The 16,051-nt window shown below is 42.1% G+C and overlaps 1 protein-coding gene across 5 annotated transcripts in view; it reads left to right on the plus strand.

Annotated features, from left to right (window-relative positions):
- FAM120A (family with sequence similarity 120 member A) overlaps positions 1–16,051 on the plus strand; it is a 48,368-nt gene that overhangs the window by 1,237 nt on the left and 31,080 nt on the right. For all 5 annotated transcript variants that reach the window (XM_088062017.1, XM_014261353.2, XM_005532793.3 and 2 more), the window contains exons 2-3: positions 4,943–5,189; positions 9,854–9,936. In XM_088062017.1, the coding sequence (XP_087918143.1) occupies positions 4,943–5,189; positions 9,854–9,936 (330 nt within the window). The remainder of the gene's footprint in view (positions 1–4,942; positions 5,190–9,853; positions 9,937–16,051) is intronic.

Below are 16,051 nucleotides of genomic sequence, written 5' to 3' on the forward strand. Positions count from 1 at the left end.
GGCGAGGTGTTTTAAACTTGGGCTGAAGGGGAAATGGCTCGCTGCAAAAAGCACAGGGGTGCCACTTCTGGCTTTATGGAGGTTTTCGTGTTTTGCTCAGCGTTTTCTCAGTATCAACAAGCTTTTAAAAACAGTTAGACTTAACTGGCTCTGTACTCCATAACAGCAACACTTCTAGTTTGTGCAATCAGCGGTGCCAAGCTGACGGTCCTTCTTTTAAACTCCTTATTTTACGGGGCAGCCTCAGTTTTCTGGCCCCACAAACGACCCTTCATGTCGGAGCTGGGCTCCATGGCCATCTTGCGCTCGAAGGCCACGATTTCAAAGGTTGCAGGATATGACCACGTCGCATCTCTCCACACGGTGCTCCTGATTTACGATGGTTTCTGTTCAGCTGAGGGATTGTGTATATTGAAACACAAGAAGCTGGAAAAACAAGCGCAGGGATGAAGCTGCAGTTTTAGGAGTTGCCTGCTCACCTTCCCGCTGGGGAGGGAAAAGCAGCAGAAGGGAAGCACGATACTCCTAGTCTTTATTATCTTAAATTACTTTTGTGTGTAGAAAAATATTATGTAACCTTCGGAATTGCTCGATCAGTAGCAGCAGCTTAACGTTATGTGGCCTTTCGGCGGATTAGAAACATTCTGGCTGGGCTGCAGCCCTGGGGTACAGAGGCCTCTCTCCAAGGAGCTCACCCCACAGGTGACTTTGGGTGAAGTTTCTCCTAGTTCTGCCAACAGGGTGGGAATCTCTGTTACTCGCTGGGCCAGGCCCATCCGTGGAGGATCACCGAGCTGGAGCACAGCCATCCCGAGTCCAGCCCGCTCGCAGTGGAGGTCCCACCCTGCGGTGGCCCCGCCGCGGCGGGGATTGGGTCACCGGGCCAGGGCCGTGAGCCGGGCACAGCACGTGTGGAATGAACTGGAAGCGCAGGCGAAGCTCCTTCTTTGCAGGGCATGTGTGGCTCTGCCAAACTCGATGCCTTGGGCTTGGCCTTGCTTAAAGTGAGGAGGTTATGGCTCTGTCTGCTGCAGTCGTGTGTTTTCCTGGTCAGCGTAGAAGCCAAATGGTGTTGTGTTTTTTTGGATGGTGGGAATTCTCATGATAAGTAAAACATCCTACCATTTGAACTTTTGGGGACTTTTTGTAGCTAGGAAGTACTTTTGTTCTTTCAGCAAAAAGTTTTAGGGCCCGTGCAGTGAAGGTCTTTACCTTGACCTTTTTGTGGGTGCATTATAAATCTTTCTCATTCGTTACTGAGACTTAGAGATCATTAGTAAAAGCAATGAATGGGGTAAAATAAGAATGTGTTTTTTTTTGTCTTTTAAAGAGACTTGGTTTAATGTAATATGGAAATGCACAGTACCCAACAGGAAGCCAACTGTTTTGGTATCAATGGGAATTTGGTGCTTGCAGTAGCTTTGTAGTATGTTGAACTGGCTGTTATTTTGTTAAGCATTTTCTGTCTCAGACCTGACTCAGGTACATTACATCTGAACCAAGCTGCTGCATTTGACAGCAGTATCACCTGTAGCATTTTGTTTGCTTTCCAGTGCAGCTGCAGCATTAGCTCCTTTAGGGTTTCTGGTGACAGGCTTTATGCCTAATCTCTGGAAGCAGTTATAGGAGTGTGAGCACACTCGGTATGAATCCCTTCTCTGTCGTTAAAAAAAATAACCCAAACTTACAAAATTTCAGTAAATACAACATCCCTTCAGTTGTGATGGAGAAGGTTTGTGAGATGTATATTTATTTGTCCTTGTCGGGTTAGCCCTGGGAGTTGGCAGCTCATTACCAGATACTGAGGGGTGTGGGGGGAGAGGTTGTTGCTGTCCACACCACTGGGCCACCACCATGCGTGTCCCAACTGCTCTGGTTCTCTGCACTACTCAGCTGTCCTGGGGATGAAAAAGATATCAGCAATTGCTGTTTGATGACTCATTTTTTTTTCAGTTGTCAAGAAACTGTGGATAAATCTAGTTGTAATGCATTAATTTTCAGGTTAGGAAGGATATTTCATGGTTGTAGTGGTCACATGCATAATACACATCAACGATGCTGCTGAGCTTAAAGCACTTTCCTTCTCTGCTTTTCTTCTTCTCTTACATGGTTCATGATCTTTCTAAATCTGCTTTGTTACATGTATCTATTTTCTCTAAATCTTCCTTCAGTTTTATTCTCACTCTCACTTTGGTGTAGCCCTCCTGATGGGCACAGAGCAAATGCATGTTGAAAGTGTGATTTTTATTTACATGTAGAGGTGATTTTTAAAATCTACATATGCATAAGACAGTTGTTAAATTGTATTTTCTCACATTGTTTTGAGAAGTTTGGTTTGAGAATACTGATTGACTTTAAATATGAAACTTGATTTTCATATTTTTAAGAACATTTGAGTCTGGAGTAGGTTTCTGTGTGAAGCCAGGAACAGGCCATGAATTTAATCCATTTGGGTAATTAGGATAAAAAGTAATGTCTTCTATCCAGAACAATTATAAATCACTCACAGATGGTTTCAGCAGGATGTAAAAATAACAGGTTCCTCCAGGTTATAACAAATGTCCTGCGGGTTCTTAGTTTCATGGTGACCTGCTGTTTTTCAGTTTGGGGAAATAATTCTTAAACTTTTATGTGAAGTAGGCTTGCGAAAATTTAAATATTTTGGCAGTGGAGTTCTTAATAACTCTAATACTTTGGGGAGACTGTTTTGTTCTCAGTACCTAAAGGTGCTCATGTGTATTTACTCAGGCAGGATTCTCTCTTTCTGAGCCAGCACCATTAATGTTTACACGAGATTTAGACTTTAAAATGATTCCAAGCTCCTGGCTGTGATTTCTACCACGTTCCTCTCCCTGGGTTGCTTTTGAAGCCTGCCTGTTCCCAAGTACCTCTGCATTTGTGAGAGCCATGAGGTATTTCTCTGACTCCCATCTTGTTAGAGTTTTACCTTGTGGGTTAACTGTACTTTGGTAAATACAGCTCTTTTCCCTGTGATGGTTCAGTTATTTGAACATGGATTCTGGTATTCCCTGAACACACAGCATTGTGATGGATTAGAGAGCTCTGTAAAAAGGGGAGGGAACTGGAGGCTGGGGAGGTAGAGGAAATAGCTCATAGAAAATCAGAGGAGCTGCACACTGAGCTTCCTCTTGTGTTATCTGCACACCCATGTCACACCTAGTGCTGCAGAAGGAGTTCTCACTTGGCTTTTTATAGATCAGAGCTGCTTGTTGTGCATGCAGAGAAGTTGGATTTAGAGAGGTGGACATAATTTAAATCTATCTACCCTTAATAAAAAAACATCGGAGGGATTTTTCTAATTTAAAACCTGTGAAGACTGGTGGGTGGGGGTGGGGTGAAGCCTAAGTTGCCTTCCTTTAGTTAGGAACTATGTAAATCTGATGTCTTTAAGTTTTTCCAAAAATGTTTATGGTTTCTTTCACACCTTATACTACAGGACAGCATCATTATGAGAAAAATGAGTATGTGTGTCCTCTCACAAACAAAGTAAATTTCAAAAACAGTCCATCAAGGAAGTTTCTGAAGAAATAACATTTTCTGAAGACTACAGGGTGGTAGGATTAGGAGTTGGGAGAGCTTAGTGAACTGGTGTTTGTTTGCAGGAACAGGTGAGGTGCTGGCTGTTCTGCCAGGCCAGGATCTGGCTTGAAAGGGAACATCTCACAAAAGTGCACGGGAGAAGTAAAATTTGACATACCTCTCTGGAATACAGTACTTCAGCATCAGGTTCAGCAATTCCAAGACATGAGTAGAAGAGGAAGGGTCAGTGTAAACTTGCTGTGGGTGACTGCATGGGCTGTGGAATTTGGGACCTTGTCTCCTGTTCTGTAGAGGAAATAAATAGCCTCGCTGGCACTAAGGCTGTAGTTATTCATGCGTGCTGTGGAGACTGAAGCTAATAGTTTTGTACTAGGTTATTTTGGGATAGCTTGCTATGTACATTGTTGTTAAAATGGAATACTCAGTGAGGAGGGTGGGTTATACCAAACCCAGCTTCCAAAGGGATTTCTGTATCACTGAATGTGTGTTATGTCTGTGGATGGTAGAAGTATTAGAGACCCAAAGCCCTTAGCTGGCTGTAGTTGATTGTGCTCCTATGTACGCTGTACTTGTAGCAGTCCTGAAGGTGTGTTGGAATGCAGGACTGTAGGTCCTGACCTGTCCTCATGGGACTTTCAGTTTCAGTATAAGCTTTTTGATTTGAAAGGGTTATTTTTATATTTTCAACATGAGGCATTGGGCCATGTCTCCCTGTACATGTGTGTTCAAGTCGTCCGATTTCTGTAGCCTAAAATGTGTGCTTTGCTAGGCAACAGGAGTGGAGAGGTAAAGTTTGGGCTAAAACCTCAAAGCAGCTTGCATCATCAGATACAGCTGTGCATGAAGGGATAGGCTGAAGGTGGAAAGGGAAAAAAAAAGTTGGCTTAATACAGCAAAGTTTGCATTTGAAAGGTCAACAAAGTTATCTCTGTTCGTCTGGGGTTATGTTTGGCATGTTTAAAAGAGGGCAAAAAACTTTAAAAGGTATGGGGGGGCATCTTGGTCTGCTGAACTGCTGGAGTTCCCACAGCCTCAAGGCTTTCCCCATGAGCTGTTTCAGACACTGGAGCAGAAATGTCTTCAGAGTTCAAGTTTTAAGTGTTTCTGGTAATAATCGGTTTTTTCAGATGAGTTCACTAGTACACAATGAATTCACTAGTACACTTCAGCGTGCTTCCAGAAGTGTGTGCTGTGCTTCCCAGTGCTCCTTCCTTCCTGTCCGTATGTGCTGCATCCCTGGATTTTTTTAATTACTTAAAGAGTATCTTGAGTGTTTTAAATTCACATGTATAGTTTCAGAAAGACCCACTATATCATAATAGTTGTGATAAATCAGTGCTGCCATTTACACTGAAGCTAATTGCTCTGTCTTCCACTATAGGTTGCACAGAGCATTGAGGATCATCATCAAGAAGTAATTGCTTTCTGCAGAGAAAAAGGTTTCCATGGTTTGGTTGCATATGACTCCGATTATGCATTGTGCAACATCCCTTACTATTTCAGTGCCCATGCCCTAAAACTGAGCCGGAATGGGAAAAGCCTCACAACAAGCCAATACCTAATGCATGAAGTTGCCAAGCAACTGGACCTGAATCCAAATCGCTTTCCTATTTTTGCTGCTCTTTTAGGTAAGTAAAGATGCTGCTAGTCAGCCTTATGATTTCAGTTTCTATTTAACTGTTTTAAAATAACATGTGTGTAATTTGACCAACACCTGGGGAAAGGCATCCCTTTGTTCCAGACATTCCTGCTGTGTGAGGTGGACTGGATGTGTGTTTGAGGTCAGACATGCCCAGTTTGTAGAAACCTTCGAGCAATGCAAATTGTGGTTGTCTAGAAAGAAGCGTTGAAAGCAAGGGTTCAGCAGAGCTCTGCCTAGCCAGAATGTTCTCTGTGGGTGGGAGAAATCTGGACAGCTGTGGTTCTAGTTTGGATCCTGTATAGTGTGTGAATTCAGTGGTACACTTTCCAGACCAGAAGTATGCTTTTGTCTTGAATTCTACCTAAAAATAACACCTGTGGAGTGAAGGTACTTGGTTTGCTGGGGCTTTTTTCCCCTCAGAAACGAGTATTGGACAAATATGGCAGCACATCAGGTGCAACAGAAATATACTGAACTATAATTGAGTGGAACTCCACATTTCTGAAAGCACAAATGACCAGCATTGTACCATTCCATTGGTTTTGGCTGTGTGCTTCCTTAGCCCTCCTGCTTCTCATGTTCATGAGCTTCTCATACACAGTAGCATAGGTGGGAATGTCTTGAGTTGCACATTTCTGCATAAATGGGACAGTTTTAACCCACTCTATTTCCATAGCAGTGATAGAGGATAACTGTCATACTCAGACAGAAGAGTGAATTAATTACTGACAAAGTTGACTCCATTGAATAGGATTTATTTAGAATAGCATTCTAAATGCTTTTTGGGAGCAGCCATGTTCTTGATCTTGCAATGCTATGCAAACAAATTAAGAAAACTGGATTTTCTGTTTAGTTTCTTACTCTGTTTCAGTATGGGTACATGATAGAGGAATAAAACTTCTTTGAGAGCTCTGAATGAGAGTCTTTGTGTTACTGTTTTAAATGCTAATATTTTAGCGGTCTTTAACATTGTTCCTAGTCCAGGAAGGCACCTTCTTTGTTAAGAGGGAAAGAACCAGTGGATCTTGCAGTAGGCAGCTATACAAGTATTTGATTAGTTGGAGTTGCTTTTTGTCAGTTTGTGTTTTTCCTGCCTGCACCAGGTGTAGGGAGGGAAGGCAGAGGGTTGGCTGAGCTGCCATTGCAGGAATTGCATGACAGAATACTATTGCTTGGCTTTGGAGTCTATAAATAAGTTGGGGCATGCCAGTTCAGTGAGTAAGAATTACTGCTGGAAAAGCAGTTTCCCAGTTGCTGATGTACTTTATGGACTTCATGGGAAGTGTGGCTTTAAGTTGCCACACAATTCCAGGTGCATGGCCTACTGGGGCTTTGCTTGCTTGTATCAAACAGTGGGTGAGAAAAGTTCTGATAAAGTTTCTGAAGGCTTTGCAATTTTATGCAAGAAGCTCTTGGTTGTTCTTCTCTCTTGTCTTCCATGATCAAATATTTTTGAGCATGTACTTAGGAGAAGAAATTTGGGGTAATTTCACATGATTACCCTAGAGAGATTTGGTTGCTTTCCCCCCTCCCTGTCAAATTGGTACAAAGGTTAAAAACCCCCAGGTCAGCTACAAGTTTAGTTCTGACTATTCCTTTGCATTTCTTGTGTGTGTGTATTCAGTATGAGTAAGCAGAATAAAGTTCATGGAAATCAAGGTTAGAACAGAAGATACTCCGAAGATCTTCCTGTGCTTGGGGCTTTCGTGTTATTTTTATATGAGTGACTTTTAGGAACCCTAGGTATTTGGGATAGAGTATGATTATATAAGCTGACAACAAACAGATACAGTTTGGCTTAAAGTACTGGCAACATGTTTTAACTTTTGCAACCTTGGTAATATGGTAACTTTTTTTTTTTTTTTAGTAGAATTCTAAGTGCCTGTATGCCTATGGTGTGTGTGGCATGGAATGTGTTTAAATTAGGGTGGCTTGTTTTCTAATCTAAATTTTTATGTTTTTATTGAATATTTGAGGGCTTGTATGGCTTCATAGGTTATTCTGGCCTTGTTCCTGTGGGCTCTTTGGGTCTTTTTTGATCCTGTAAAATAGAATAAAGACAAGCACAATGGGAAGGAATGAATGAGCATTTGATGACATGGGAAGGCATGTGAATTTTTTTTCTGGGTACAGCAGTATAACTCTCATGCTAGTACTTTGTGTAGGAATAAAATAATGTATTCTGATATAATTACAAGTAAGCTGCTGGTTTAATGTTTACAATTCCAGCAGCCCCAAACTGTCACTATAGCTGTGATATCAGTATTCAGTTTTAGGGCTGCAGATGTATTTCCCTGTATCCAGAAAACTAAAGATTCTTTCTTGTCATTAACTCCAAGAATTACTTTGGGGGAATGCTGAAAGAGGAAAATCATCCTCAAAGTTTCAGTCTCACATTGAGCAGTTGGAGAAGCCTGAGGAATGACACTAAACTGGGCAATTTAAAAAATTGTTCTCAATGGCAAGTGATTTGGGATTGAGTTCTGTTCAGGGATAAAGTCTCTGTTGAAATATTCCCTCAAAATATTTTTGACTGTATCAATGAGGCAAGCTTCTAAAGATTGCTTTCAGATGAGGTTCTGTTTACACTGAGGTTGGTTGACTTGGTTTACAGGTTTCTTTCCTTATAGCTTTTCATTTGGAAGGGATTTATAGTTGTAGCATTGTAATGTAAAGGATTTCCGTGGCATGGGTGGTTAAAATTCGGCCTGGATACTGCATCCTCTGAGCATGCTCTTACAAATTTCTGTTCTAATTGCTGCTGATGTAAACAGGGAGTTGATTTGGATTATTCTGAACTTTTGACTCAAATACTGTAGAATCATTTTAAAAAAGAAAAGCAACCCAAGCTTCAGCAAGTGAAAAAACAAGCCCAGTGTGAGATATAGGGCTCTAATTCAGTGAACTCTTTAGAAAGGGCAGCGGCTTCAATTAGTATCTAATTGCTTTAAAAAAAAACCTAAGGCATACACTAAAATAAGCCATTAAAATGGGAAAAATCAATATATGTTGAGGTTGTTCAGCCAGGTCAAGAAATAGAGGTTGCTTATGTAACACTGATCTCTTTCCCACTGTGACAGCACTTTGTAGCATGTTTAGTTATGGAATCCTATTCTGCTCCTGAGTAAAATTTTAGAACTACATAAGGTAAGTATGGGCATCACTTGTTAATTGGACTACAGAAGACACTGCTGCACTTCACATGGTGAGAATTGATCAAACACTGTCCATGTGTGTTCTAGGGGGTGAATTAATTGCAATGAAAGGTGGACACCAAACAAAATTGAGATTTTGGTGGGAGAGAGGCCCTGACTATTTGAAAAGGTAGCATCTGCAGGAGTGATTGTCAGTTATCACAGAACTGTCCTGCTCTAGCTGCAATAGATTTTTGCAGGCCTGTACTAGAAAGACTGTTCCATCTTATCTTGACCAGATTAGTGAGTGTGGCTGTTACATGCAAACTTGTTGAATCTTTCTGATGTAAGATTAAAGTTTAGCTACTAATGAAAAAAAAAATGATAACATGTCCTTGCTGGAGATCTTAATAGTGGATGAAGTATTGATTGGACACGAAGACTTCCCACTCTGAGAAGGCTTGTCACCAGGCAGGGGACAGCTTTCCTGGTTTTCACAGGTTAAAGAGTATTAAGAGCAAGCTAGATGATTTTGCAAACAAAATATCAAGAAAGAAAACAATTGTTATATTATTCAGAGAGTCTTTTCATATTCTTTATGAACAGTGCATCCACAAACAACCTGCTGCTCTGTAAAGCCAGGTATTGAATATATCCTGAAGTTTTCTACAGAATTGTGTTAATTCATTCTGTGTAGCTCTTTGTAAAGTTTGGGTCCACAACCACTGAACTCCATCAGAGGTTGGTTAGTTACGTCTTTGATTAATACGAATGTTTTAAGTGTTTCCTAGTAAGAACTCTTTTTTGAGTGTGCAGTTCTTTGGAAAAAAAAATGTAGGTGATCTTCCATTAGATATGAACAGTGTGGTAAATACGGAATTCTGTCCTTGGAAACAACAAAATAATTTCCCAGTTCATTCCCTGCTGCCAGCCCAAGGTCTCATCTGATCTGGTCAGATCAGCAAAAGAAACTTCAGGAACTGGGAACCTGCTAAGTGTCATTGGAGCTGCAGGCGTTCCTGAGGGTTAGATAAACCTGGCTGGTGCCTTGCTGCTTGACCCATGCTGCACAGTGGAGCAGAGTGCAGATTCCAGAGGCAGCTCCCATGTGGATCAGTAATGGCACATGCTGGGCTGCAGAAAGGCCTTACCAGCATGTGTCAGGGAGCAATGAAATGGGTTCTTACTCTGTTGTACCTGCATTGTGAAATGTGCTGAGGATTCCCCAACAGGATGCACTGGCTTGGGGTGGACCCCGTGTTGTGCCTGGCTCCATTGCTGCTGTAGGGGAGCTGGTTTCATGGAAGAGTGCTCCTCACAAACACCAACTGGCTCTTGCTGCAGCAGCAGCATGCTAATTAGGTTTTTCTGGAGTAACAGAAAGCTATCTGCAAGTTTAATCTGTTAATCCTCTTGATCAGGAGTTGAGGACTGATGGCAGATTTGTTTGGCTGTATGTAGAAACAGTGTGTAATGTTTTACAGTTCACTTAAATGAGTTCTGCATTATGTTCCAGGTAATCATATTCTACCTGATGAAGATTTGGCTTCCTTTCATTGGAGTTTACTTGGTCCAGAACATCCACTAGCTTCACTTAAGGTACAAATTTAATATAACTAGGAGAAATTAAGCTAAAATCAATGCTACTGGTTAACAAGAGCAATGTGATAGCTTAATTGAGAGCAGCTCTGAGAGGCCCTTGTGCTTGGTCACCTTCAGGTGTCCCAGTTCCTGGCTGCAGAGGATACCTGGGGTCATTTGCTTTACAAGGCTAAACTTAGCCTGTGTGATCCCCCTCAGAGCGTGATCCAGAGCTCCAGTTAGGCTTGCAGAATGCAGCTTCTTGCTCTCCCCTTTCTTGAAGAGGAGACTTTTTTGTTTAGTCATGTTCTTCAGCTATCAAAAATAATGAGCTGTATATCTTCATACATTCTTGTTTTATTTTCTGCTGCTCTGAGTTTGTGTGTAATAATCCGTTTTTGGTATTTAAAGTGTAAATATGCTGGAGAACAGATTGCACGAGAAAGCTAAAGTGGCCTTTGGTAGGTTTGGGGGGGTTGAGACAAGTAAGTTGCCTGATGCTCTTAGTTTACAGTGTGTGTGTGTTCTGGTGCTTCATCACACTTGCCTCATGCATCTGCCAAGTAGAGGGCTATAAAAGGGAAACTGGACACATCAGAGAATGGGATCGTGGTGACCTTCCTCTCTGCCACAGCAGATACATCTGTTTGCCTTTCTCTTAAGGTGTTCCATCTAGCAAATAATCTGCTTTTTGTAAATTCTGTCAGACTGTTTTGTTATCTCTACAGCAAAAATAGGTGGGTTTTTCCCTTTCTGTTCTGAAAGTTTATTAAGCCTTGAAAACTTGTTTTGCCAAAGGTAGAATTTAAAACCAGATTCCAGATTTTCAGCAGAATTTTTAAGGCTTAGTGAACAGCTGTGACATTTGATGTTACACTCATCCTCTATGTTGCTGCCACTCTGGTGTTTAGAAAGGTGTCAGCACATTCCAGTGGCAAAACAACCTGCATGCATGTTTGCTACTTCCTTGTAAAATTTGAGGTGAGAAAATGAGTGAGTGTGCCTCTATTTTCATTTTTTACTAAAGAGGTTAAAATGTAGGGCTTCTTGCCAAGTGGTTGATAAAATTTCTGGTGATTCTTTTCTGTGGTCTAGCCTGAGTAGACTTGTTTGCCAGTCAGGTCAGGTTATGACTTAAGACCTAGACCTCCTGAAAAGCCATCTAAATTTGTACTTGAATTACTGGAATGAAAATTAGATATTTGTCATCTTTGCATCTAGATGTGCCATCAGTGGAACAGGCCAACTGGACTTTGTAGCTGGCATCCCAGGGAAGTGAAACATACACCCACAGAGCATCCTGGCCTGCCACAGGCAGTCCTCTCTGATGAAATTTATCTGTTGGCCAGTGTGATTAGATACAAAAGAAGTTCCCATTTGTTGTTAAAGGTTCTGTGCAAATTGCTGCAGTGTTAGCAGTGCAAAGCCCCAGGTGAGTGCCTGGACTGAGGAAAGGCTAGCACAACACAGGATTTGTTGAATTCCACGGCAGCTTGCTGGCCATTTGTTCTGTGCACAGCCCCAAACTGAGCACAGCACCTCTGTCTCCTGCCTGGCAGCAGTGTCAGGTGGAAGGACACATCTGCAGCAAACCAGTCTTCTTTAGTTACTGGCAATGGAACAACTGCCTGTTTGTTTCAGCTTTAATTTTGCAGTGCCCGTGGTTTGAAGTGATGGCTTGTTTCAGGAGCTCATTGATTGAGTTTCATTTTGTTGACGTGCTAGTATGTCAGTGATGTCACCACAGTTCTCTGTAGGGACTTCTTCAGTGTTCATGTGCACAAAGCAATATTGTAAATTTTATGACTGCTTAAAAAGCCCTAAAAAACATTTATATTAACTGTAAGGCTGATAGCAAGGAATAGTTTCAGAACAGTCCCAAAAAGCACAAGCCTTCGTGAAACCTGGAAATGGGGGGAAGTTGTTGTGTTTCCCCAGGATGTCCTTCCTGGGCTGTGCTTACAAACTGCTTTGTTGTGTTTATTTAGAACCACAACTGAGTGTTCTCCATGCTCGGGAACCAAGGGCTTTAATCCCACACCTCATTCAGCTCAGGATTTAGAAAGCTTTTTCTCATTGTGTAAAGATTTTAATCTTTTGTCTTTAGAACAGTATGGTCTTGAGCATCAAAGCTGACAGATTCTGTTCCAGTGGCCGGATTTGTTGCTTTTCAGGGAGAACTGTGACAGTTAATAAAGTACAATTTATTTCCTGCATTCTCTTTCAATCTTTTATTATGCTGTAGCAAAATAGATACTTTTCCTGCAAGAGAAGCTTTGCCAGTTCACCAGTGAAAAAGTATAACTTAAAAAAAGAAACTACCAGCTTTGCTGGTGGAAATGGCTGGGTCTTCCTGGAATCACCATGGAGAGGGGAAAAAAGCAAACCAGAGGAGCCCCTGTCTCTGTTTTAATTGGAGGGGTCTTCATCCAGGAAGAGCTGAGTAGAAATGGGAAGATGGGAGGAAAATGGAAAACCTGACTGAAGAATCCGTACTTAACATCTGGAAGGAAATGAACCTGAGAGTCGGGACAGCGTCTCTGTGTGCTGGATGAAAAGTCTTTCAGGAGACACCAATAATTACCATCAGCTCAGCAGAACTGAGAAGATTCCATGGCCAAATTTAAATGAAGAGATACGAATTGCTCTTGCTGCGACAGAAAGAAAGAATCAAAAACCAGCTCTGTGACCTGTTATGAGTCAGGATCTCATCTGTCCAAATGGCCCTGTGGACAAATCTCATGAGAGTGCAGACCTGCACTTGAGTCTGTCACCTACCTGAGAGGAGAGTTCACTGAAATGACCACCCAACTCAGGAGTTTGAAACGAGAAGAATTGATAGATTTCCTGAGACATCATCTGATTGCTAGACCTTGTTTGTAAACCAGCATTTATCCTGCTTTTTATTTGTGTTTTTTTGGGATTTATCTTTAAAACAATTTGGTTCTTATTCTGGAAAAACTGGTTATAGTATGGAGCTTCAAGATCAATGTGTAATACTGTCAGAATGAGTTTGGGAGGGCAGTTTCTTACCTCTGGAAGGAATTGGTGCCTGTTTGGGAGCACAGACCACTGAAGAAGTGCTGACTCTTCATTCACAAGGTAACCTTAGAAACAAAGCTTAATGCAGTCTCCCTTTATAAATTAGAAGAGTATGCAGGGAAACTCCATCTCCTTGGTTGTTCCATCTCAGTGGAGAGGCAAAGATGCTTCTAGAAAGCAATCCAGAATGTGCAGGTTAGGCTCTTCTCTGAATCTCTCTAGGAAATTCCTGTCTTACTGTTTGTTGACTTCAGAGGGTGTTTGCCGGAGGGAGACTAATACATGAAGTAGGTGCTTAGGTAATTGCTGTGGCTCAGATGACAAAGGTGACACTATTAAGATATACTTCAAGTAAGTGCCTTGTTGTTTGTGGGGTTTTTTGATGCTAAGGGTCATCATAATGCAGGTCAGAAAGGACCTCAGGAAGTAATCTAGTGCAGCCTCCTGTGAAAAGCATGGTCAGCTTGAGGTCAGAGCAGATTGATCAGGGCACTGCCCAGACTAGTCTTGAAAATCTCCAAGGCTGGAGGCTGCACTGCCTGTCTGGGCAGCTTGCCCTGTGGTTTGATGGTCCTGACGGTGAAGATGCTTTGCCTTGTATGCAGTCTGAGCCCTTCTTGTTTCAGGCTGTGTCTGGTGTCTTCTGCCCTTGCACACTGAACTGCTGTGAAGAGTTTGGCTCTCTGTGCTCAGTTACCTTTCTGTGGGTAATGGAAGGCTGTATTTGCAAAGCCTTGTCTTTGTCACGCTGGGTAAGACCCATTCCCTCAGCCCTTTCTTTCCACAGCAATTGCTCCTGACTCTTTGACAATCTGGATGTGAGCAGAACCAGCTCAACTGTTCTGACACACGGCTGGAGCCCCAGGCAGAGTGCAGTGCTCTGGAGTGGATCTGCTGTGCACTGAGGAGTGGGATCCCTGGGTCTGCCAGCTGTGTTGCTGCTGTACAGCCCAGGCTGCACCCCTTGGCTCCTCTTCAGTCTGCTGCATCTTCCAGCCCCAGATCCCTTTTGGCACATCTGCAGCCTGTGGAGTAGCCGGGGGTTATTCCTGCCCAGGTGCAAGGCTTCACTTCTCTAGCTATAGAATTTCTGAAGGCTCCTGGTGGCTCTTCCCTTTGGCTTGTCAGGGAGTTCTGGATTGCAGCCCAGCCCTCAGGTTTGGAGTGTGTTGGACTGTCCACGGCTCAGTGAAGTCTGTATCACATCCCTGGCTTGTGCTCATGCCCTCTCCTTCGCATTTTTGACAGAATTTGTGTTCTTTTTCGTATCTTTTCACATACCAGCAGAAAAAAGATGTTCCCTGTGTGTTGCCTCACAGCAACCAAATGTTGGAGGTCTCTTTTGTAGTGGTTTGAAAATGAAACTGAACCAATTATCTGTTTCCAGCAGGCACAGCAGTAAATGTGGTGTTGATTAGTCTCTGCAGGCTTTGCTTGCTGAAGACAGGGGGCAGTTGGGGTGTTCCCAGAGTTGGGGGAGCTTTTCCCAAGTGTAGCTTAGGTACCTTCCACGCCATCCTGATCATACCTTGGAGTTGTGCTTATGTGAGTCTGTTCTTTTCCAAAAAAGCATTTTTGCAAATTTATTTTGTCAAGTCCAACACATTTTTATCTTGTTGCTTCTCTGTTTGTGATGTTTCTCTGTGTCTCATTTTGACAAATACACCTCTAGAATTCATTGCCTTTCCCCACTTAGTCTTTTCAGAGTGCACAAATAAGTGACTTGTGATTTTTGTCAGTGCTCTGTCACAAACTAAAGGAGTCTTTTACAACTAGCAAAGAAACTGGGCCCCTCTCAGCTGGAAGCTCTTGAACCTGATTGCCTGCAAGTATGGGACCCACCCCCTTGTTTGCCTTCCAAAATTGATTTTCTGTGTTGTTGCTTGTCTGAAACATTTCTCTAGAGGATGAAGGAAAATTTCTAATAAGAAATTGGTAGAACATGCTGCTGCTTTTCCTCTAAAATGCTTTGTGTGACACTAAAAGTAAGTTTGAACAACCAACACATGCTCTGTAACTTCCACTGCAAGTCTGAATTTTTCCCATCCCTAACATGCAGTAAGACCTAGCTTGTACTTTAATGCACACAGGATTAGAAACATTCTTTATGATTCAGTACAAAATCTACAACTTTGGATTTCTGGAAACTTTTGAAATGAATAGGTATTTTACTCTTTAATATCAGGAAATTACATCTTATTTCACCATTTTCATTTCAGTCTTTTGTGTAGCATAGGTTATGATACTCTTAGTTTTGAAACTCTTAGTTTCTGTCTTTATCTAAGACTCTTAGTCTTAGGTATTCCACCTGCACTGGATGTCTTTGAAACAGAAGAAAGTCCCAATATGTGAGATGTCTCTAGACGTGTAAAACATTCTTCCATTCCAGAAGGTCTCACTTGAGGATTTAAGAGTATGCTCTAGTGAGAACTTGAGGCTCTTTACAGGCAGCTGAATGGGAGCAGTATGCAAAGCAAGCCCTTGATAGGCCTCACTTGGGCTTCAAACTTCCAGGGCCTGAGCTGGCTGTTAGTGCCAGAGTGATGTGATGTCTTCTCTTGATGCCAGCCTTATATGGTTTATTCAATATTGCCATCATGGAGATCACATAAATTAATGGGAGATTGCTTATTCCTGTCATCCACTGTGTTTCCAAGCAGAGATTGTGAGAACACTCAGGGAGCAGTGCAGGGTTTGTGCAAGGCCTCTGCAGAGAGCACATCCAGCATGACACAGCCATGGAATGATTCAGCTGTTTCAGAGATGGGTAATTGTTACACATACAAGGAAAATGAGAGGTGTTCAGCAGCTGACTTGGATTACCAGGGAGAAGAAAATCTCTTCCTCCTTCTGGCAAAATGTGGACAAAATTTCATCACCAATATTTGTGACTCTAAGCTTACATGCGAGTTGTGATCTATATTTAGTATTGTTGTCTATATTCAGAGTGCACACTAGTGTAAACTTAGATTTTAGTATCTGAGGTAGAAATAATTAACCTGCCACTAAACAAAACTGTTCTTAACTGTTCACTTTTCACAAGTGCATGGACTAACAGAACACAGGGGAATGGTCTTAACTTGAAGGGGAG

This window comes from Pseudopodoces humilis, chromosome 13 (genome assembly GCF_049639895.1).
Source record: "Pseudopodoces humilis isolate 2021_Gansu_Grassland_sample_001 chromosome 13, ASM4963989v1, whole genome shotgun sequence".
Lineage (NCBI taxonomy): Eukaryota > Metazoa > Chordata > Aves > Passeriformes > Paridae > Pseudopodoces > Pseudopodoces humilis.